The following is a 22,712-nucleotide window of genomic DNA, read 5'->3' as shown; positions in this document are numbered from 1 at the left end:
CAGCATAGCTTTCGAATTTTACTTAACTTTATCCTCTTTTTCTCCTTCTCTGCCCTCATAACTGCTTGCCTGGCTATGGAACTGCTTAGCTATTTTAATTCCAAAACCCAACTTTTATTCACATTTTAATACTTTTGAAATTTGGTTACATCTTTAGGATCAATGAATACGTATTGAATTATTGAATCTATATTTCATGTTCTTACTCCAAAACCTGTTGTGACATTTGTAGTGTATCTCCCAATTGACAGGATCTTTTTTTCAATGAAAGTATAGTTGATTTACAATGTTGTGTTAATTTCTGTTGTACAGCAAAGTGATTCAGTTATACACACACACATATATATATATACACACTCAGTCAAGGAAACACGGGATCATCTTTGCTCATGTTTTTGCTTCCACCTTTCCATTTCCAGAGTTCACGAAGAGTTACATTTCTGGAAAACAAACCTGATCCTGTCATATGAATGTCTCAAAATAATTTTGAGGGATCTCAGAGTTTCAGCTCGATGCCACGGCATTCAAGGGCTTGCTATCTAAAGTCTTTTGTATTCTGGCCCGAAGAACTGGGTCTCCAGCCATCTTCCCCACCACCCCTCTCTCCCTCCTGTGAATTGTTTCATTCCTGATGATCAGACACATGATGCATTTTTATAAAATCCCTGAGAAAACTTTAATAAAATGGAATTGGTGTTGAGCTGAAAATAGTTAAAAGAGGCTTCTTCTAAAGCTTCACACTTTAAGATGGAAATGTATCATCATCCTTGCAGGAAAGGCTTGACTTTTTATATTAAATTGTTGAAGGAGCTTATGGAGTATCTTTATTTGGAGCCTTTTAAACACAGACTAGACAGTCTTCTGTTGGGGATAATTTAGGTACACCCATGAGAGAGAAACCTTGAGGTTGTGGTCAGTTCTAGGAGTTTGGGGGTGATTGATGACTGTATCTACGTGAGGCCAAAACATCCAGATGGAAATGAAGAGAGAAATTCAGTTTGTCATCTACATGCTTTCTATATGATTCCAAAGACCTGGATATTTAACAGTTGACTGTATGTACTTATTGAAATAAAACAATATATTTCACTGATATTTTCTGCTTTGAATGCTCACGTATTGTTATAGTTAAAGCAACCCCACAAGACAAACACTTGTGTTATTCCCATCTGCCATCAAATAATACATATCAAACTGTAATTATTGGAAAAATTAAAACATGAGTTAAATTGAAAATGTTCCCAATTTTTTTTGTTATGTCTGAGAAGATAATAATGAAGGGATATAGTAAAATAAATTTTCTTGATGACTTTTTGGCTATTTCTTCATTTCTTTAAGATGGAAATTAGGAAATGCCTTACCCACCAGATGCATATTTATATGGCTCTGTATTTTAAATTCAGGTATGTGTCCTGTGCCCTGGGCTGTCCGTATGAAGGAAACATCACAGCGCAGAAAGTGACAGAAGTAAGATATATGTCTGGTTTTCTGGTTCATGGTAAAATGATATATATTATTTTTAAAAGTGGGCTCTTTTTCCTGTTGTTTATTGCATTTGCACAATAAGACCAAGGAGAACCAGGGACTAGGAGACACATTTAATCACTTAGCTGATAGTTTTATTGTGACGCTAAAGACCTATATGTTGGTTATCACCGTACAGAGTTATTTGAGTCTTATCATTTGGGTGTTCAAAGATTGAGGGAATAAAAACATCTGATTTAGTTTTGTCTTGTTTTGTTTTTATAAATTTATTATTTATTTATTTATTTATTTATTTATTTATTTATTTATGGCCGTGTTGGGTCTTTGTTGCTGCACGCAGGCTTTCTCTAGTTGTGGCGAGCGGGGGCTACTCTTCATTGGGGTGTGAGGGCTTCTCAAGGCGGTGGCTTCTCTTGTTGTCGAGCACAGGCTCTAGGCGCATGGGCTTCAGTAGTTGTGGCACAGGCTCAGTAGTTGTGGCTCACGGGCTTAGTTGCTCCGCGGCATGTGGGATCTTCCTGGACCAGGGATTGAACCCGTGTCCCCTGCATTGGCAGGCAGATTCTTAATCACTGTGCTACCAGGGAAGTCCATCTGATTTGTTTTTATGTGAATAGAACAAGTGAGTGACCTTTCTACTTTCTATCAGAATGCTGGGGCAGTTTTTGAGCATGTGCTCAAACTTTGCCTTGGTTGCTCAAGTAGTGTCACTTTGTTGTCTCCCACATACTTTGGCATTTGAATCAGAGTACACACTGCTTCCGTGTTTTTGTTCCTTTGAGATCTTATAGCTCTTCCTGCTGAGATTCAAGTTGCTATTATTCCAGAGCAATTTTACAGCAATTGATTATAGTCATTAAGGACCTACTTAATGAAGTTCAGTTTCTACTTCCTGTTCCTATTTCTTAATTGATGCTAATGAATACAAAATGCTTGTCTTTGAGATTATATTAGACTCAGAAACTCATTTGTATATGAAGTCGTATATTCGCATGCACTGCTGTTAAGGTTAAATTTTACAAGTTTAGTAATAGGGTGCAGAAGCAGTGAAGATGGGATTGTTAGAAAATCAAACTTTAGACAGGATAAACTCTCAACTTGGCTAAAGCCATTCCTGTTTTGTGCATTCATTTGAACTGCAGATGTTTCCAGTGAGAGCTATCCCATCATCTGTTAATTAAGCAAGACAATTGCCCACAGAGGCAGATATAGCAATTCCATAAAATAATGAAACTTAAATATTTTAAAAATTTTATTGAAGTATAGTTAATTTTCAATGTTGTGTTTAATTTCTGCTCTACAGCAAAGTTACTCAGTTATACATATATATACTTTTTCATATTCTTTTTCATTATGGTTTATCACAGGATATTGAATATAGGTCCCTGTGTTATACAATAGGTCCTTGTTGTTTATCCATCCTATGTATAATAGTTTGCATCTGCATGAAGCTTAAATTTAGCAGTCCTTTGCTGGCATGGGACCCTTCCAAGGCCGTTATTAATTTGTATACACAATCATATATTCTTTTCTAAAAGAACTTTTCCAAAATAGTATAACTTCAGACTCCACAAAACCTGAATCCAACTCTGCCTCTACACCCACCCCTTGCTTTTCTGCCTTCCGGCTCACGCCACCTCTGGACAGACCACACACAACCTCTGCATTCCTGCTGCACAATGCCTGGTGTGTTGCTGAACAGAATCCTGGAACAGGCAGACTGGCAGCGCTAGGAATTCATGACCAGCAACCTTACCTGGGTCTTCTGTTCCGCTACCCTGTTTGGCCAACTCCCTGTCTCACTTTCCAAAATGACTCTTGCAGACTGTTTTCCCTCTGTTGAAGCTGCTAGCCCTTCCTGTCACTTACTTCCCTGGGTATGCAACTGCAGAGCCCTTCTCGTTGACACTTGTACATGTTCAAGCCTCTTCCATGTGAAAACTTCCTTCCTTAAGTCAGCATCCCTGGCTAGTTATCGAGGATCTATCTCCATCCTTCTACATCTACACTTCTTCAAAGGGCTGTCTGCATCAGTGGTGCCCATCATCCCCTATGCCACCAACTCTCCATCACACTCCAAAATGACCTCTAGACCATTCACTCCACTGGAATCCCTCTTTGTAAGATCACTAGTTAGCACTTGGGTCAAGAAATGTGAAATCCTATTTAGTCCTTGTCTTGACTTCTCAGCAGAATTGGGGGCTGGTGACCATCCTCTCCTTCCTGACACTCTTGTAGCCCTTGGATTCCCTTGACCCCCCACTTAGGATTTTCCTCCAGCCACTTAGGTGGAAGCCTCATTCTTCTCTACATGGCCATTAAGAAATTCCAGCATTTAATAGGCAGTTTTGAGATGATTAATTTCTCTATCTATGTGAGGCTGAAAACATCCAGATGGAAATGAGGAGAGAAGTTCTGTTTGTCATCTACGTGCTTTCTATACGATTCCAAAGACCTAGACATTTAACAGTTGAATGTATGTGGCTTTTTAAATAAAGGAGAAGAAAGAGGAGAATCAGCATTATGCTTTTTTTATCCAAGTTTCCAAACAATAATTGTCTCCTACTTGGACCGGGTAGCCCTTCTCAGTGCCCTTCAAACTATTTTTGATATTGTATTGATACTGCCTTTCTGAAACATAAATTCCATGATATCACCACTACTCCACGTTCGGTCAAGTCTTTCTACTGCTCTTATGATGGAATCCTCAACCAAAATCCTAAACCCAGTTGGTTTGCAAGGCTGGGTGTGCTGTTTGTATGCTCTGCCCTTGCCTTCCTCCCCAGCTTTATGGAGCCCCATTTCCCCTTGGTTTTTGCTTTCTTGTCACAACTGTCCTTTGCATCTGACCTTCCTTCCTTTCTTTCCTTTTTTTTGGCTGCACCGCGTGGCACATGGGGTCCTAGTTCCCTGGCCAGGGATTGAACCTGAACCCCCTGCAGTGGAAGCGCAGAGCCCTGGCTACTGGACCACCAGGGAATTCCCATGACCTTCCTTCCTACTTGGAATGCCCTTCGTGTTTGATATTTCACCTGCCTGAAATTCCACCTGAATATTCTTCTCACACTCTTCCTCCGCAACCTCTTCGACAAGTTGATGCTGACTTTATCTCAGGCTGTTACTGAGGTCCTTTCTGCTTGACAGATCTAGGTCAATTTCCTTTGCTACATGCTCCTAGAATCCTGTTTCTTTGTTTTGAAATTATTATTTTAGCTATGTTTACACATTCCTAAGTGAAATTGATTAGGGTCTGTCCTCACTTGACTCCAGTCTGCATAATAACTTGAGCCTGGATCCTTAACAGCTGCATCCCCATAATATCCCAGCACCTAGGGCAGCGCCTAGTGTAAAACAGGCACCGAAGACACACGTAAGCCATGAGTTAAGGGGTGACCATGTGTTCGATTTTGCACCAAGTGATTTTTATATATTCTCATTTCATTTTCACAACCAAGCTTGTCGTCCTAACTTCATCATTGTTATTGTGATTTTGACAAAATAAGTAGTAAGGCTTAGAAAACGTGCTAAATAAGGGTGTTTTATTGTTTGTATTTTACAGAATAGGGACCGAGGCTTCAAAAGGTTCATCTTCTGCCCAGTATCACATGATTGGCGTGGATGGCAGCTGAGATTTAATTCCAGGCCTGATTCCAGAAGCCATGTCTTTGTCAACATACCATGTTGCCTTCATGCAAATTCATATTGCTCTTTGAAAGTAACATTAGTTATTTGGCTTGAAAGGAACATGAAATTTACCAGGATCAAGAGCATCCATTTATGAACTTATGAAAATTTAAGCCAAAAATATTGTGTCTGTACTGATTACAAAGCTACTTGATAGAGATCTTGACCACTAATTTAATGCTTTGAGAAATACTAGTTTCAAAGTAAATTTGTGATGCTTCTATTTGATTAAAGCGCTGAGAACATAAGCCTCCTGTAATTGAAATTGTAGCTTATAATTTCATAATTGAACATATAGCTACTTAGATAGATATGATTCTAAGGCAAACTTGAATATTAGAGAAAGATAATTACAGGAATGTCATTCAAAGTTTTATACAATGCTTGGGATTTAATGAGCAAGGAAAAGGACTGGAAAACTAAAATACACATTTTCTGTGGATATGCAAGTGATCTTAGTTGTGATGTTTACCTCTAGATGATGTTTGCTAAGGAACAACAGGGTTTGAGTGTGTTCAGTTCTGTTGTTTTACTAGCTTATCACTTTTCTTGATAGGTGTCTAAGAGATTGTATGGCATGGGCTGTTACGAGATCTCCCTGGGAGACACGATTGGAGTGGGAACTCCAGGAAGCATGAAGAGGTTGTTGGAAAGTGTCATGAAAGAAATCCCACCCAGGGCTCTTGCTGTTCACTGTCATGACACATACGGACAAGCCTTAGCAAATATCCTTACGGCCCTTCAGGTATTTTGTATTATTTGTGTGTATGTGTAAAGACATGTATACTTACTTGCCATATAAACATATCAAGAGCTTTAGTGAGACAATATTTATAAATTGCTACGAATATAACATTTTTTTGGAGATTCAAGTGTTGATATTTATGGGTCACCCACAGTGTTCCCAGCCCTTTGTTTACCTCTTCTGTGTATGTTACTTCATTTAACCCTCACAGCAACCTTTACAGTATACATAGCATTAACCTGATACATATCAGGAAACAGGATCGGGGAGGTTGCGTGACCTGCCCAAGATCACACAGCTACAAGGTGGAGTTGGGACCAGAGACTGGGGCTCCCAACTCCAAGCCAAGCCTTCTTTCCTAGTTTCCTAACATGCTGACCCAGTAAGAAACTGTTATTGTAGAAACATACAGTAATCAAACCATTGTTTGAACCCTGTGGTTAGGTTTAGAATCAAGGGAGAACATGGAGGGCTTGGTATGGAGTCGGGAGCCCCAGCCTCTGGTCCCAACTCCAGCACTTTGTAGCTGTATGATCTTGGGCAGATCACACAAGGGAGAACATTGAATAGCTGTAACTTGGTCGAAAAATAGAAGGGAGGCAGTGTGATATGAGGAAAAACTAGATTAAAAATCAAGAGACATTTAAGCAATACCTGACACATGACATGCACTCAGGAAATATTTGTAAATTGTGCATGCTTTTTAGGGCAATGATGTCTCATTACTGTTCACCCGATTTGATAAAATCCCTGAATTTGTTCCTCTAAAACTATTAATCTTCTCAGAGCTATGTCTGCTTTTTTCAGCTCCTACTTGCTCTCAGCCTTAAAAGGTAACAGATTGAAAAATGATGGCATTTTTGAGGAGTGCAGCGCACAGAGATAGCAGTGTGTACTGTTGTAATCATGTAACTTATGCTCTTTTGGATAATTTGGTGCTCTGTGATGAGGAGATATGGTGCTGAAATATAGACTATTTTGTTTAAGATGTCTTCCTGATGTTGGCAAGCATCCTTTTGAAAGAACCCCTGGTTTTTATCAAGAATATTCTGATCAAAATCAAGAGAGCTAGAGAAAGTTGGAGGATTAAGAATTGCTTATTACATTCTAATCATACCTCAGTTCTTTTTAATGTCTGTATTGAAAGAAATAGATATAAATTGCATTTTAAGGTATTTATTTTTAAATTGATGTTATTTCTTAAACTCGGCTAAAAATAAATTCACTGGATCTTCTTTGAACCCAAGATTTTGACAACTAAAGATAAGTGTCTGAAAGCTTTTTGGTGAGGCTGAAAATCAACGCATAAGGCTTAATGTCACCGTCCTGCAGTGCACAGTTGTTTGGCAGAAGTTTAAAAACCCTGTGAAGATCAAGCCCCACAAGGGCTTATTTGGACTTCGTAACATATGTGCATAAATCCTTATTTATCCTCTGGAAGCAGGCAAGGAACATTGTATTGAATTAGAAGAAAAAATGATATCCCATGGACTCTGGGGTGTGGGAATTTTGACAATTTTCCTTCTCTATTCTAGTTTCTAAAACAATAGAGAACTAGGCATTGCTTCAGGATTCTGTGTTCAGCTGCAACTGTAACTTATTAAGTGTTCCTCACCAGCAAGTTCCTGGAGAGGGGTGTGTGTGTGTGTATGTGTGTGTGTATGTGTGTCTCTCTCATTTCTTATATGGATATATCCTCTATATGGTAACACTTGAGTCATATTTTATTCATGTAGCATATTTATTATATGATGAATGATAGTTTAGGGTTTGGGGATCCAGGGCTATAGCGCAAATTCTGGGAACCCAAAGATCTGATTCTGGAAACTCTCTGCCTCTTGAAAATGCCCCAGTGCAAAATATTGCTGTTAGCCCATTGTGACTGTGATGGTTAAGGCTGTCTGAGGAAGTAAATTTTAAAAACAGATATAAAGAATGAGAAGAAAGTAACCTCAATAAGGGTGTGTGTGTGTGTGTGTGTGTGTGTGGGCATCAGTGTGTGAAAAGAATGTTCAAGCAGATGAAACACCACTTGGGCAAAAGACCTTGGAGAGGGAGGAGCATGTCCTAGGAGCTGAAAGACTACTGCTGTCTTCACAGGGGAAGCTGAGCTTTATAACGTTCGCTGAATTAGATGAACTGCAAAGTCTCCACTTACAAACAGATGAGGACTGCAATTCTGGGGCATTTGCCCATCCGTCCTGTAACAGCCTGATGGGGATGGGGCAGGAAAGAACCTTGGGCCCAAGCAAGATGGAGAGCACAGGTCAGAACCTGTTTAAGGCCGAGACTCCGCACCCCATGAATAAAACACCACCCCCTCAGTCAAAAAGCGTGACCCAGCAGAAACCACCTCACAACCGGAGAAGGTGGCAAGGATATTTATTCTCACGGCCCTGGCTATGGGTGAAGGACAATTATACAAGCTCCCTTTATACGTCATAACTTTTTGTTGACCCTGATGTGGGTTTAGGGTTCAAATTCGCATTGCTTGCAGAATGTGAAAGACTCAAGCAGATAAATTATTTTCAAATGGTTGTGAATTAGTAGCACCTACAGGTGTCAGGAAGAATATGAATCTTTTCAAAAGGAACATATCTTCAATTTAAGTTGAAGTATTTGGGGTCTGTGTGTGTATGTATGTGTGTTCATGTCTGTGCATCCATGTGTATGTGTGTGTATATGTCTATATGTTGTGTGTGTGTGTGTGTGTGTGTGCGCATGCCTGTCAGGGGAGGCGTGGATATTCCGCTCTTTGGCATCTACTGTACAAGTTAGTAGGAAGTGTGTCCACAAGTATCTGGTGCTGTGTTTTCTGTTCCTTTACTATGTGCACAAGCTCTCAGTATGTCTGGAAGGTGGGAGGGTAGAAGGGAGGAGAGGGGCCTGGGAAAGTGCACTTGGAGCATGACGGTGTTACCCTGCGCACACCTTGATGTGTAGTCACAGTGTAAGTGGGTGGAGGAGAGGGTGAGAGTGGCTTGTGTAAGAAGCGACACGCAGCCCGAGTGGCCAGTTTACACGAACGATTTAACGATGGAGTTGTAGAGTGTGTCTTTGCTGCCAGCCACTTGGAGTTTCACTCACTTTCATCCAGTTTGATAAGTCAGGGACGGTATAAGACAAAATATACACTTCATCTCCCTTTGAAACTGTGTGTCGCTGAGACAGTCTGTAAATATTTGGAGAAGTGTATGTTCATACAGACAGCAGAGCGTGGTTGTGGAATGTCTGTGCGGACACATGTGTGTACTGGTTCCCGGCAGCGCTGAGTGAAGCAGAGAACTCCGGGGCTCCTTCCCAATAAAAGCAGCAGCAACAACAAAATACCTGTGAGTGGAGGAGAAAAAAAATGTCTTAGAAAAAAAAAAAAAAAAAACTGCCCGTGTTTCAGTAGAAGGGAAATCAGAGAAAGCCCCACTTCGTCACAAAGCAGGCTAACTTTGGCTTCAGGAAGCACTGGCTACATACTTCATTCTTTAAAATGGAATCTTTGAAGTGGCTTCTAGTCAGATTGGTGGTGCATGTGGAGTGGATATCACTTGCTTTAATTTAGGGGTTGAGAAACAGTTTACAGTGCTCCAAACTGGAAGTTAATATGATGGCAAGGAGACATGTAGTAAGTGGAAACTTGGCCACAATGGTAGGAAACAAATGAGAGTTATAAATGGAACATCCCCCCTCAGTCCAGAAAGCACATACTAATCATGTAATAGAGGGATCTTTCTTGGGTCCCCAGGTTTTATTGTATTTTTTATTACTTAAACATATGACTTATAGGGCTGTACATGGTTGTATGGGAGTCAAGAATTCATAATTATCAGATATTCTTTAATATAGAGAAATAATAAAGACTATAGATTTGAGTGGGAGATATTTATAACCACCCAAACCCAAAAGAGCAAGAAAATGAGGTGACAAAACGTACAGCATTTCAGTAATGGAAGAAACGTACGTGGCCCAATATGCTTGTCTTAATTTTTATGTAAAAATCGAATCTCACCCTTTTGCATATTCCCAAGTACCTAAGTAAATTCCAGTGAACAAATTACTTAATCTACTTAATACTAAACAATTGCACAGTTCTGTTTTTCTCCACTCAAATGATTTGAGTCTTCATAACAGGGTGAAAACAGAGTAAAACAAATGAGTTCCGATACCACAAATAACAGTACCACATTAATTGGTAGCAAAGAGAGTAGAGCAGGCAATATTTAGCTTTCCCCTAAAGAAATACCATGTGCCTTTCTTTCTCTTCAGCTTAATAGACATTTAGCTAATGTGCCTTTCCTCATGATGTTTTCCATATGTTTAGTATTTTATTTTAGAGAAACCAAATCATTTACCTAATTTTTACAACGAAGCAGTCATTTCTACAGATTGACTTTTGCTAAACTACACTTAAATGCTACCAAACAACAAATATTTCCTCATGTAATTTGTTTTTGAGGTTGTCAAAGAACATTTTTTAGAATTCCAATCTCTCTTTTCAATTCTGTACCTACAGAATGTGTACAACGATGCCTACATCTTCAGATTTTACAAAACTGAGATGAGGTGCAGACTTTCTAGAACATTTGTCTCAGTAGCAGTGCATTTGGTTGATACTTCATATTATTACAGTCATTACAATGAAAACTATTACTACTGCTGATACACTAATAGCAATAATAATAGCCTTTATTACTCAAAGAGCTGGAGACATAAAGCATTGTTTTTTTTATAAATGTGTAAGTTTGTAAATAATGCATTAAATATTATTCATTATTCAACATCTATTAAGGAGCTAAATAGAAGTCTGTGAACAAGAAAGATAACAAAAATTTGAAAACTGGATGCCCCTACGGAGGTTTTACAAAATGCATCACCAATTTATTCAGCAAATATTCATTTTATCAGACACTGTTTTAGGTATCAGATTCAGATGTAAAATCAGCAGTCCTGCTGTGGAGAAAACTGTTTTAGTTTAACTCAGGAACTCCAGAAGCTTTTTGAGTATGAAATAGTTTTTCGTTTGTTTGCTTTCTGCTACACAATTAACTTTCTTCAGTACAGCATTGTGTTGAAAAATATTTTCAGGTGGGATGAGGTGTAAGTTATCATCGAAAAATAAATAAAGAGGTCAACTAACACAATATTGTAAATCAACTATACTTCATTTTGAAAAATACTTTTAATACAAAAATAAACAAGTAACAGAGAACAGGGCATCCGGTAGAAATTTAACACTGTCCAGTTTTCGAGTGCTTATAAACAGGGCTTTGAGCCATAAACGTCAGTAAGAAAAGATGAACAAAGTTCCTTTCTATTATGTTTTTTTGCAAGTGGCTGGATTGCTTATATTAGTGATGAAAAATGAAGAAACATAAAATGAATAATTTGTTTTGTTTATCTCCAACATCTTTTTATTAATGTAAACTTCTCTCTGATTTTGACTATAGGTAATCAGTCATGTTTTGTTTTTGTTTTTTTTTCAGAGACCGTATAACTTTTATCTATTTCTACATCCACAGATATTGAAGGGGCAGTTAGAAAAAACTTCTGAGCTAGATGGCATTTTAAACTGGAATTCAAATAATCAGTATTTAAAAATAACGAGCGTGAATTTAATTCTTAGATGCTAGCTATGAAAGTATGTAATCTTTATGTAGTGGGTTACAATTAGATCATAGGCCTGACACTCACCGAGAAAGAACATGTCCCAGATAGCTCTGCCTCTCCCATGTCACTTAATCCATGCTGGTCAGATAGGCAAATGTTATAAAAATTGATTATTGTTGATTGGGATTAGGGCCAGGATATGATATGATTCTTCCTTTGACATAAGAAATGGAAACTTCAGAACTCACTATCTTTTCAAGCACTTCTCTAATTCATTCTGCAAATGTCTCATCCAGTTGTTTTAAGCTTATTTTCAATATCTTATTTTCAACCAAGTACTTGTCACATCTTTCTAAACACATGCAGCTTTCATTTGGAAATCTTGCTGTTTTTGCTCCATTGTGTGTATAGAAACACATTGAGCTTTTTGTTTTTTGAATATCTTTTCATGTTCTTTTCTCTTAATTTTTTTCTCTCATGAAAATTGCTATTTACAAGGAAACTGTATGAATATATATACTCTTGCACATTAATGTAACGTGACACAGATTTTTTTTCCTTAAGAATATTGGCTTGAAATTGGTCCCTTTGGTATTGAACGTAAAGTATTATTCTCATGACTATTGTAATTAACTTATGGTAATTAGCTTATTGTAATTAACCAATTAATGGTTATAGGCTCAGCACTAATAACACAAACAAGTGCACGTGCATACACACACATACACACACACACAATTAGAACCACTAATGAACATAATAACCAAAATTCAAGAATGTGTAAGCTTTATTTTTTTAACAACTTTCTCACGTGTTGCCACATATTCTAACTCTGAGCTTGAGCTAAGTGGGAGTGATATACGCTATGAGCTCACACTGGTTCATTTTTGTAAATTATCACTTTAGAATATTGAACTTAATAGTATTAGTAAAAGTTAGATTCAAGACTGAAACTGAGGATGAGGAACTTACTAAGTGCAAGTCGAACATGTGGAATCCTAGTCTGGAAGCTACAAAGTTTATATATTTATTTTTTCCCATGTATTTATAAATCTCTTCAATAGAGAGCAGAATGTAAAATGGAAATTTTGTCTATCAACAGTGACCATTTAAAATTATTTTATGAATTATTTTAACATGCTTATTTAACCAAAAATTATTTATTAGCTACCTTCTTTGTGATAGTCTCTCTGCTATTAGGTATAGTAGACAATAAAAAAGCAGGATAAAACACCATTCCTTTAGTTAATAATTTTTTCATATACCAAAAAATGTGGAAATCAAGTCAAATTTCTTAGGCAAGGAGTCAGGTTATCTTTACCTAGGTTACAAATATAAGTTATCATGACAAAAATTTGTATAAATTATAGTAACTGTAATAATCAGCCTATGGTTATATATTTCTTTTGAAAGACTTTTCAAATTAAGTAAAATTATTTTTGTAATTGTTTTTTTAGCTTTTTGAGATATAACTAACAAACATTACTGTGTACTTTTAAGGTGTACAGCATAGTGGTTTCACTTATATAAGTTGTGAAATGATTATGGTAATAAGCTTAACTAGCATCCATCATCTCATAGAAAAAGCAAAAAGGAAAAAAACATTTTTTTCCTTGTGATGAGAACTCAGGATTTACTCTCAACATCTTTCAGATATATCATACAGCAGTGGTAACAATAGTCATCAGGTTGTACATAACATCCCTAGTACTTTATTTATCTTACGGCTGGAAGTTGGTACCTGTTCACTGCATTCCTCCAATTTCCCCTCCGCCACACCAACTCTGAAGTACTTTACTATCAGTTTGGTGGGGTTTTAGTCTGTCTTAGTTTGTATGTTTTTTAGATTCCACAGTGAGAACATACAGTATTTTACCTTACTCAGTGTGTTATTTCACTTAGCATAATGCCCCTAAGGTCCATCCATGTTGTTGCAAATGGCAATACTTCTTAGTTTTTTTGTGGCTGAATATTATTCCATAATATATATATATATATTTATTTTTTATATAAACATATGTATTTATATTTATATACTATCACTACTTATTATATTATGTAATATATAAAATATATGTATATTATATACTAAAGTATAGTATATTATTATATACTATTATATGTAAAATAATATGTACTGTATGTTAATATATAATATATTTATCACATATTATATTATATATTATATTGTATTATAATATATAACATATGTCATTATAATATATTATATACATTATATATACATATTATGTCATATATAATATATATTTTATACTATATGTAATATAGCATATTATATACTATGTATAATATATATTGAATATTTAAAATATTATATATATTATTAATATATATAATTATGTATATTATATGTTTTACATATGTTATATATTATATAATATATATTATATATAAATTATATACATTATATATTGTTTTATATACATTATACATTATATATGTAATATTCCATTATATTATATATAATACATAATATATATAAAACATAATATATAATATGTATACTATATAATATAAAATTATATATATTTTATATTTTACATATTTATATATTATTATATAATATATATTATATATTAATTACATAATTATAATATAATATGTATTATATTATATATAAATATATAATTTTATATATTTTTATATATTTATAATATGTAGTTATATTTTTATATATGTGATTATATGATTATACATTATATATAACATAATTATAATATATAAATATATAATTATATATTATAATTATTACATATTAACTTGTATACAATTATATAAAAGGGATTATATATTATATGTTATCTTATATATAAATATATATACAATTATATCATATTATATATTATATATTATCAAAAGATTAGAATATAATATATACTATATATTATATAATATACATATTATCTATGTTATATAATACACAATTATAATTTTATATAATATATGTAAATATGTTATATAATATATATTATATGTGCATTATATATTACATATAATATTCCATTATATATATATATTGCATTATAAATATACTCCATTTTATGTATTTATATATATATCTTCATCCCAACTTCTTTATCCTAATTTCTTTATCCTTTCATCTGTCAATTGACACTTAGATTTTTTCCATGTCTTGACTATTGTAAATAATATTGCCATCAATATGAAGGTAGAAATATCTTTTCAAGTTATTTTTTACATTTCCTTTGGATTTATTTTCAGAAGTAGAATCTCTAGAATATATGGTATTTCTATTTTTAATTTTTGAGGATTTCCCATACTGTTTTTTATAGTATCCATACCAGTTTACAAACCAACAATGTACAAGGGTTCCCTTTTCTCCACCTCCTCACCAGCATTTATTATCTCCTCTTTTTACTGATAACCACTCTAAAATATATGAAGTGATAGCTCATGATTTTTATTTGCATTTTCCTAATGACCAGTGATGTTGAAATCTTTTCTTGTACATGTTGACCATTCATATATCATCTTTGTAAAAATGTTACTCAGGTCTTTTGCCCATTTTTTCAAATTGGAGTATTTGGTTTTTTTGCTGTTGAGTTCTGTGAGTTTTTTAAAATTCATTTTGGATATTAACTTCTTATTAATATTATGTTTTGCACGTGCTTTTTCCAAGTGGGTGGATTGTTTTTCACTTTGTTGACTGTTTTTTAATTTTGCTGTGAAAAAGCTTTTTAGGTTGATGTAGTCCCACTTTTTTATTTTATTTTTTATTGAAGTAGTATTGATTTACAATATTGTGTACAGCAAAGTGATTGTTTTATATATATATATAATATACATATATTCTTTTTCCGATTCTTTTCCATTTTAGGTTATTGCAAAATATTGCATATAGTTCCCTGTGCCATACAGCAAGTTCTTGTTGTTTATCTATTTTATGTACAGTAGTGTATATCTGCTAATCCCAAACTCCTAGTTTATCCTTCCCTGCCCTTTCCCCTTTGGTAACCACAAGTCTGTTTTCTATGTCTGTGTGTCTGTTTCTGTTTTGTAAATATGTTCATTTGTATCATTTTTTTATTAGATTCCACATATAAGTGTTATCATATTTGTATTTCTCTGACTTACTTAGTATGATAATCTCTAGGTCCATCCATGTTGCTGCAAACGGCATTATTGCATTCTTTTTTTAGGGCTGAGTAATACTTTATTGTATACATGTGCCACATCTTCTTTATCCATTGATCTATCAATGGACACTTAGTTTTCTTCCATGTCTTGGCTATTATAAATAGTATTGCCATGAACATTGGGATGCATGTTTAATTTTGTTGCTTACATTTAGGTGTCATATCCAAAATAATAAATGTAAAGACCCATGTCAAGAAGCATTTTTTTCTATGTTTTCTTTAAGATATTTCATAGTTTCAGATCTTACATTTAAGTCTTTAATCCATTTGGAGTTAGTTTTTGTGAGTGATGTAAGACAGGGGCCTTGTTTAGCTCTATTACTTGTGAATATCCGTTATCCCAGTGCCGTTTATTTAAAAGATTGTCTTTTAGTACTTATACAACCTGATTATCTATCTTTTCTTTGACTTCATTTCTTATAATCAAATCATTCATCCAGCTGTACTGTATTTTTATTCATGGTGCAAGATAAGAATCTATATTTTATATAAACACATTGCTATCCCTTCATTACATAACCTGTTATTTCCTCAGAGATACAAGATATTTAGCTATGACACATACTATGTTGTCATATTCTTCAGTCGATCTCTAGAGTTTCTCTTCTGTGATAACAACAGCTAATATTTATTGAATTTTTAAACTATGTTTTACATGCATTATTTTATTTTGTCCTTATAACAATCCTATGAAGTAATTTTTTATAACTATAACTTTTTACTTGAGGCAAATGTGGCTTTCCAAGGTTAGATCAGTTGCCCAAAGCCCTTTATTTGAAAGGTAGTGGAACAAGGATGCCAATCTGATTTATCTTACCTCTTCCTGTCCCTTTTTAAAAATAAAAAATACATGGTCATTTATTTCATGTAAATACCATATACTTTTAATTAACATTGCTTTATGTTAGATTTCAAATCTAGTATCACATGACCCTTTTATGAGTGTTTTATCAAACGCTTTTAAATTATTTTATATATTTATTTTATCTAATTGAATTTTAACTGAATTTGTTCCAAACATCATCCCCTCAAATATTCATTTTATTAAATGCCTAGGCTAATTTAGAGAGGATTGACTTAAGAATATCATCTCCCCATCCAAGAAACTGGCAGGTTGTTCCTTTTATTGAAGTTTTTGTTTGTATAAAAATGAAATTTGGTGATTTTCTTTATGTAGAAGGTCTGCAAATTTAGGGTTTCCTTCCTGGCTGAGAATCATTGTAATATGTGCTACTGTTTTCCTTCCTGATTTTGAATTGCTTCTTCCTGTGTTCTATCAATCTTTCATCCTTCCTTCACTGAGAAATTATGTCTCATGTTGGTGGTATAGTGGTGAGTATAACTGCCTTCCAGAAATTATAAGGCTCATTTCTTCATTAACCAATAATACTTCTTCAGATTTCTCAGAATATTCTTGTAGTTAGTTGTGTTTAATACATTTAAATCTATTTATATTAAATGTATAAATACCTTGACCGATTTCTTGGGGAAAAACTTTCCTTGCAGGATATGGAAAATATGTTTATGACATCAATTTCCTAAGGTAAAAGAACTTGAGGTTTGAAGAGGATGCTTTGAGAATTAGATTCTTTTACTTTGATTTCACAACAACAACAGATAACTAAATAAAGCTCACATTTCTTAAAATGTTTGCAGTTCAGTAAACATTCTTAAAGGAAACATTTGCTTCAGTAACTAAAACCCACTGTTTTCATTGAAGGTCCAAATTAAAAGAATACTGTTTCTATTCTGTAAGGAAAGAAAAATCTTATTTATTTTTCTATGTGGACATTTTGGAACATTTCCCCTTGAAAATACACAAGACTTTATAGATAACAGACCTCAGAGTGAAAAGAATGAAGACCCACATCAGCTATAAGAAGGCCAACAGTGTTATCCATAGCAAATTTACTAAAAAAATAATTAAAAAGAAAGGTGATTTTTTTTGATTGCTAAGACAACTTCAATAAAGAGGTAAAGACAACTTTCTGAAGTTTATCCTACTTTATTGTTGTCTTGTTTGCTTAAAAGTAAAGATACAGAACTCCTCAAGAGTTAGAAGTTCCCAGTGTGGTCTGAAACAGCATTAATTTAAAGTTAATTGTGATTTGGAAATGTTACTAGGCTTGCCAGTGTGGTTATGGTGTTTATTTAAAACCATGATATCAAGAAACAAGAAATGTGCTCCTGTCTGAAATTCCAGGTGAGTGAGTTCATGTGTGCTCTAGGTGGGAAGATATCACTAAATTATGAAGAAGTGAAAACGAAACCACTGTTTCCTTAAGGAAATTTTATATGTTCATTGAGCAAAAAAGGGAAGCAGCAGTAGGGAGGAGGCAGAAAAAGAGAAGACCCTCTTGGCCATTTGACTTGAAATGTGCAATTGGAAATAGTAAGGAAATATCTTATGGCAAATATATGTATTGTTTTTTTCTTTCAATCTTAATGCACAAAATTAAATAAACAAATAAGTAGAAAGTGATTGATTGTTTACCTTCTTACATGGTGAGAATTCTCATTAAAATCCTGCTTTGCTCTGGCTTTTCATGAAGTGCTAACTTGGTTAACAAAGTGAGTTCATATTCTGGCTTGACAAAAATAGGCTGGAACTAAATTACAAGTAGCCCCTGAAATAAGGCCAGCCTCTCCAGCTCATGGATGGACTGGGTGTGCTCTAAGATCTTAGATCTCATTTGCATCTTGTGTCCCACTTTTTGTTTCGCTCCTGCAAATATTTGAGTTTTAGAAACATGATCTAAATTTTTGAAGGAGGAGATAGTGGTGGTGGGATTAGGTCATGATAAATTGGTAAACAGAATTTGGGGCCTCTTACTAATTTAGTACTCAAATAGAGATGGTGGTCTTTAGTTAGTAAAGGAATTCTGGATTAAATGAGTAGGCATTGGAGGTTAAGATGAATTTTTTCGAACTCTGTTGAGTTAAAGTGAATAAAAACAATAGAGTAGATCTATCTATAAAGTAGATATGTTCTACAAGGAGTAGAAAGTATCTACAAAGTACATTTGTAATTATTTTTCTGTATATCCTTTTAATGTTCAGGCTTCCATACACTGAAGTAGTGTTTTCTTTATTCAGTTCAGAAAAAAAATCATTAAATGTCTACAAGTGAGTTTCTACATTGTATTGACCTGCTCTGCAAATATAAAAATGAAAAAAAAAGAACATTTATATCAAAGATGGAGAGAAAGGATAATATTGCATGTGGATCACTTGTGGTTATAGAAATGAAAAGGTTAGAATGAAGTGGCAGGGGACTTGTAATTTCATATTCCATGAAAATATTTCAGGAAATTTATTCAGCCTGCTCGTGTTTATTAGGACTCAATATTTCAAATAAGCCATACCCCATACTTCAAGACATATGTTAGAATGTAAACACATATGCAGCACCAAAATACAAACATAATGTAAGGAAAATGGTGTTATTTCTATGTGTTTCATATGTGTGATTAAGGACAACAGAATTAGCAAAATTTTGTCAGACAACTAGGTTGACTAACAGTAAAGACCCCTATAGAGAATATGGAAAGGCTGGTAAAGAGCTTTCCTGTTGTACAGGAAGTGATCTGTATATATAAAGTCCAAGCTGGGTAAAGATGACTGCTACATTTATAACTTTGGTGTCTTCAGCTCTAAAATGGGAGAATTGACTGGGTGATCTCTCAGATCCCTTGATTGAACGTCAAAGCCACTTAAAGTTATGCAGAGTTCCATTCATTGTTACAAGATAAGGGGAAAAAAAGAGACAAATTAGAGACATGAGGTCATTTCAAATCCATGATCTTCCAAAGTTTTAAATTTAGGTAGAGATACTACTTAAGAATAAATTTCTAGAGGAAGATTTCTCCCTTGACATATTGAATTTATATATTTTCCATCGAAAGAAACTAAATGGGATGAAATCTTTCAATTAGTACCCTCCCATGAGAGAATTCTACAAATGTCAATTAGAACAAACTGAATGATAATGCTGTTCATATCAACTACTATATTCTTATTGATTTTTTGCCTGGTTGAGCTGTGAATTACTGCAAAGGGCATGTCTAAGTATCCAACCTTAATAACGAATTTATCTATTCTTTGTTTTAGTTGTAACAATTTTGCCTCATAAACTTTGATGCTGTGCTGTTATTTTTCCTGGATAATTATCTTTTCATCATTATGTAATGCACTTATTTATCCCTGATAATTTTTCTATTTATAAAGTCTGCTTTGTCTAAAATGAATATTTTAGTTCTTCTTTCTAGAATACCAATCATAGCAGAATACATGCTAATGAAAGATGTTGATAATAGGAGAAACAAGATATGGTAATTGGATGCGGTTAATATGAAAACTCTCTGTACTATCTTCACATTTTTTTTTAGCAAATCTAAAACTTCTCTAAAATAAAAAGTTTATTGAAACAAGGAGATCCATTATGAGAGTGAAAAGAGAAACTGCAATATGGGGAAAGATATTGGCCATTCATGTATCTGACAAAGCAGTAGTATACTGAACATATATAGAAATCCTACTAATCTATGAAAAAATAAACAGTAATGAACAAATGACTTGAGGAGACATTTCACAAAAGAAGGTACACTAATGGTCATTAAGCCATGAAAAGTTACTCAACTTAATCAGAAAAATGTCAATTAAAACAACAGTAAGATACCACTACACAACCACAATAAGATACCACTACACAACCATAAGAACTGCTGAAATTATCAAGGCTGACAAGTATTGGCAAGAATGTGAAACAAATGGTACTCCCACATGATGCTTTGGGAGTTTAAATTGATACCACCACTTTTGAACATATGCATACTTTAGAATCCAGCAATTCCATTTGTAAATATTTACCAACAGACACATATACACATATTCATCAAAACATATGTTCAAGAATGTACACACTACCACCATTTGTAATAGCCCCAAATTGGAAGCAACTCAAATATACATCAGTAAGAGAATTTACATAGAGATTGAGGTATCTACATTTATCATTTATCAGAAGTAATAAAATACTGCTGCATGCAACATTGTTTCATTTCAAAAAAAAATCACCTTGAACAAGAGAAACCAGATGTGACAAAATGTATATGAAACTTTTACATTTGTATAACATTTAAAAACATGCAAAACCAATCCATAGTGATAGATGTTAAGATGGGAATGAGATAATGTGGGAGGGGCATGAGAGGGGTGCCCTGTGCTGGTAATATTCTCTTTTTTGATGTGAGTGATGTTTTCAGTTTGTGAAGTCATTCATTGTTCTGTATACTTATAATGTATACATATGATTTGTGCTCTTCTCTATACGTATGTTACACTTACAGAGTTTCCTAGAAAGAAAGAAAGAAAGAAAGAAAGCAAGCAAACAGCAGGAAAATGGTCAAGGGACCATTACACATAAAAGGTAACACAAATGCCACATAACCATAAAATATATTTAACCTTGTTATTCATCAGAAAAAAATGCAAATTAAATACATGATTCTGGAGGAAAGATGATGGCGAAATAGAAGGATGTGGAGTGTGTCTCTCTCCACAGATGCATCAGGAATACATCAAAAGAAGCAATAATTCCCACAGAAAACTGGCTGAACACTAACAGAGGACCTTGGACACTGGAAAGGACTACAAATATCCCAGCATAGCTGGGACAAGTGATCTGTGGAGTCTGAATTCCTCAGACAGAAGTCAAGTCTGAGGCTCTGGGGAGGCAGTACCATGTCCAGGATGCTAGACCACTAGAGAGTCCTCAGCCACAGAGAATATTAATCACAGAGAGCTCTCATGGAGCCCTCTATCAGAATCTAAGACCTGGCTTCACTTGACTGCCTGCAACTGCCAGTGCTGGATACCTCACACCAAATTACAAAGAAGACAGGAATACAAACCCACCCATCAACACACAGACTACCTAAAGCTATACTAAGCTCACAGGTACCCTAAAACACACCACTTGACATGACTCTGCTCATTAGAAGGAAAAGACTCAGATCCACACACCAGAAAGCAGGCACCAGACCCTCCCATCAGAAGCCTACTCAAGAAACTGGACCAACCCCACCACAGGAGGCAGAGAACAGAAACAAGAGGAATTACTAAGCAGGCAGCATAGGGAAAGGAGACATCAAATACTATAAATTAGACAAAATGAGAAAACAAAGGAACAACTTGCAGGCACAAGAGCAAGATAAAACCCCACAAGACCAAATAAATGAAGAAGAAATAGGAAAATTGCCTACAAAAAAATTCAGAGTAATGATAGTAAAGATGATCCAAAATCTCAAAAACAAAATAGGGAAAATACAAAAAACATTTAATAAGGACCTAGAAGAACAAAAGAGCAAACACACAGTAATGAATAACACAATAACTGAAGTTAAAAATATTCTAGATGGAATCAATAGCAGAATAACTGAGGCAGAAGAATAAGCTGGAAGAATAAGCTGAAGCAGAAGTGAGCTGGAAGATAGAATGGTGGAAATAACTGCCACAGAGCAGGAAAAAGAAAAAAGAATACAAAGAATGGAAGACAGTCTCAGAGACCTCAGGGACAACATTAAGCACACCAACATTCGAATCATAGGCCTCCCAGAAGAAGAAGAAAAAAAGAAAGGGTCTGAGAAAATATTTGAAGAGAGTATAATGGAAAACTTCCCCCAAATGGGAAAGGAAATAATCAAGTCCAAGAAGTGCAGAGAGTCCCATACAAAATAAACCCAAGGAGGAACACACCAAGACACATATTAATCAAACTAACAAAAGTTAAACACAAAGAAAAAATATTAAAAGCAGCAAAAGAAAAGCAACAAATAACATATGAGGAAAAACCATAAGGATAACAGCTGATATTTCTGCAGAAGCTCTGCAGGCCAGAAGGCATTGCCACAATATACTTAAAGTCTTGAAAGAGAAAAACCTACAGCCAAGAATACTCTTCCCACCAAGAATCTCATTCAGATTTGATGGAGAAATTAAATGCTTTACAAACAAGTAAA

General features: G+C 34.6%; 1 protein-coding gene across 3 annotated transcripts in view; it reads left to right on the top strand.

The window, feature by feature from the left end:
- Positions 1 to 22,712, top strand: part of HMGCLL1 (3-hydroxymethyl-3-methylglutaryl-CoA lyase like 1) — a 140,126-nt gene that overhangs the window by 77,251 nt on the left and 40,163 nt on the right. For 2 of the 3 annotated variants that reach the window (XM_057699392.1, XM_057699391.1), the window contains 2 exons: positions 1,404 to 1,467; positions 5,726 to 5,914. In XM_057699392.1, coding sequence (XP_057555375.1) covers positions 1,404 to 1,467; positions 5,726 to 5,914 — 253 coding nt within the window. The remainder of the gene's footprint in view (positions 1 to 1,403; positions 1,468 to 5,725; positions 5,915 to 22,712) is intronic. The other variant, XM_057699393.1, reaches the window with a different exon arrangement.

Source organism: Hippopotamus amphibius, chromosome 11, assembly GCF_030028045.1.
Source record: "Hippopotamus amphibius kiboko isolate mHipAmp2 chromosome 11, mHipAmp2.hap2, whole genome shotgun sequence".
NCBI lineage: Eukaryota > Metazoa > Chordata > Mammalia > Artiodactyla > Hippopotamidae > Hippopotamus > Hippopotamus amphibius.
Note: the sequence above shows the minus strand (reverse complement) of the source record. Positions and strands in the feature narration are given on the sequence as shown.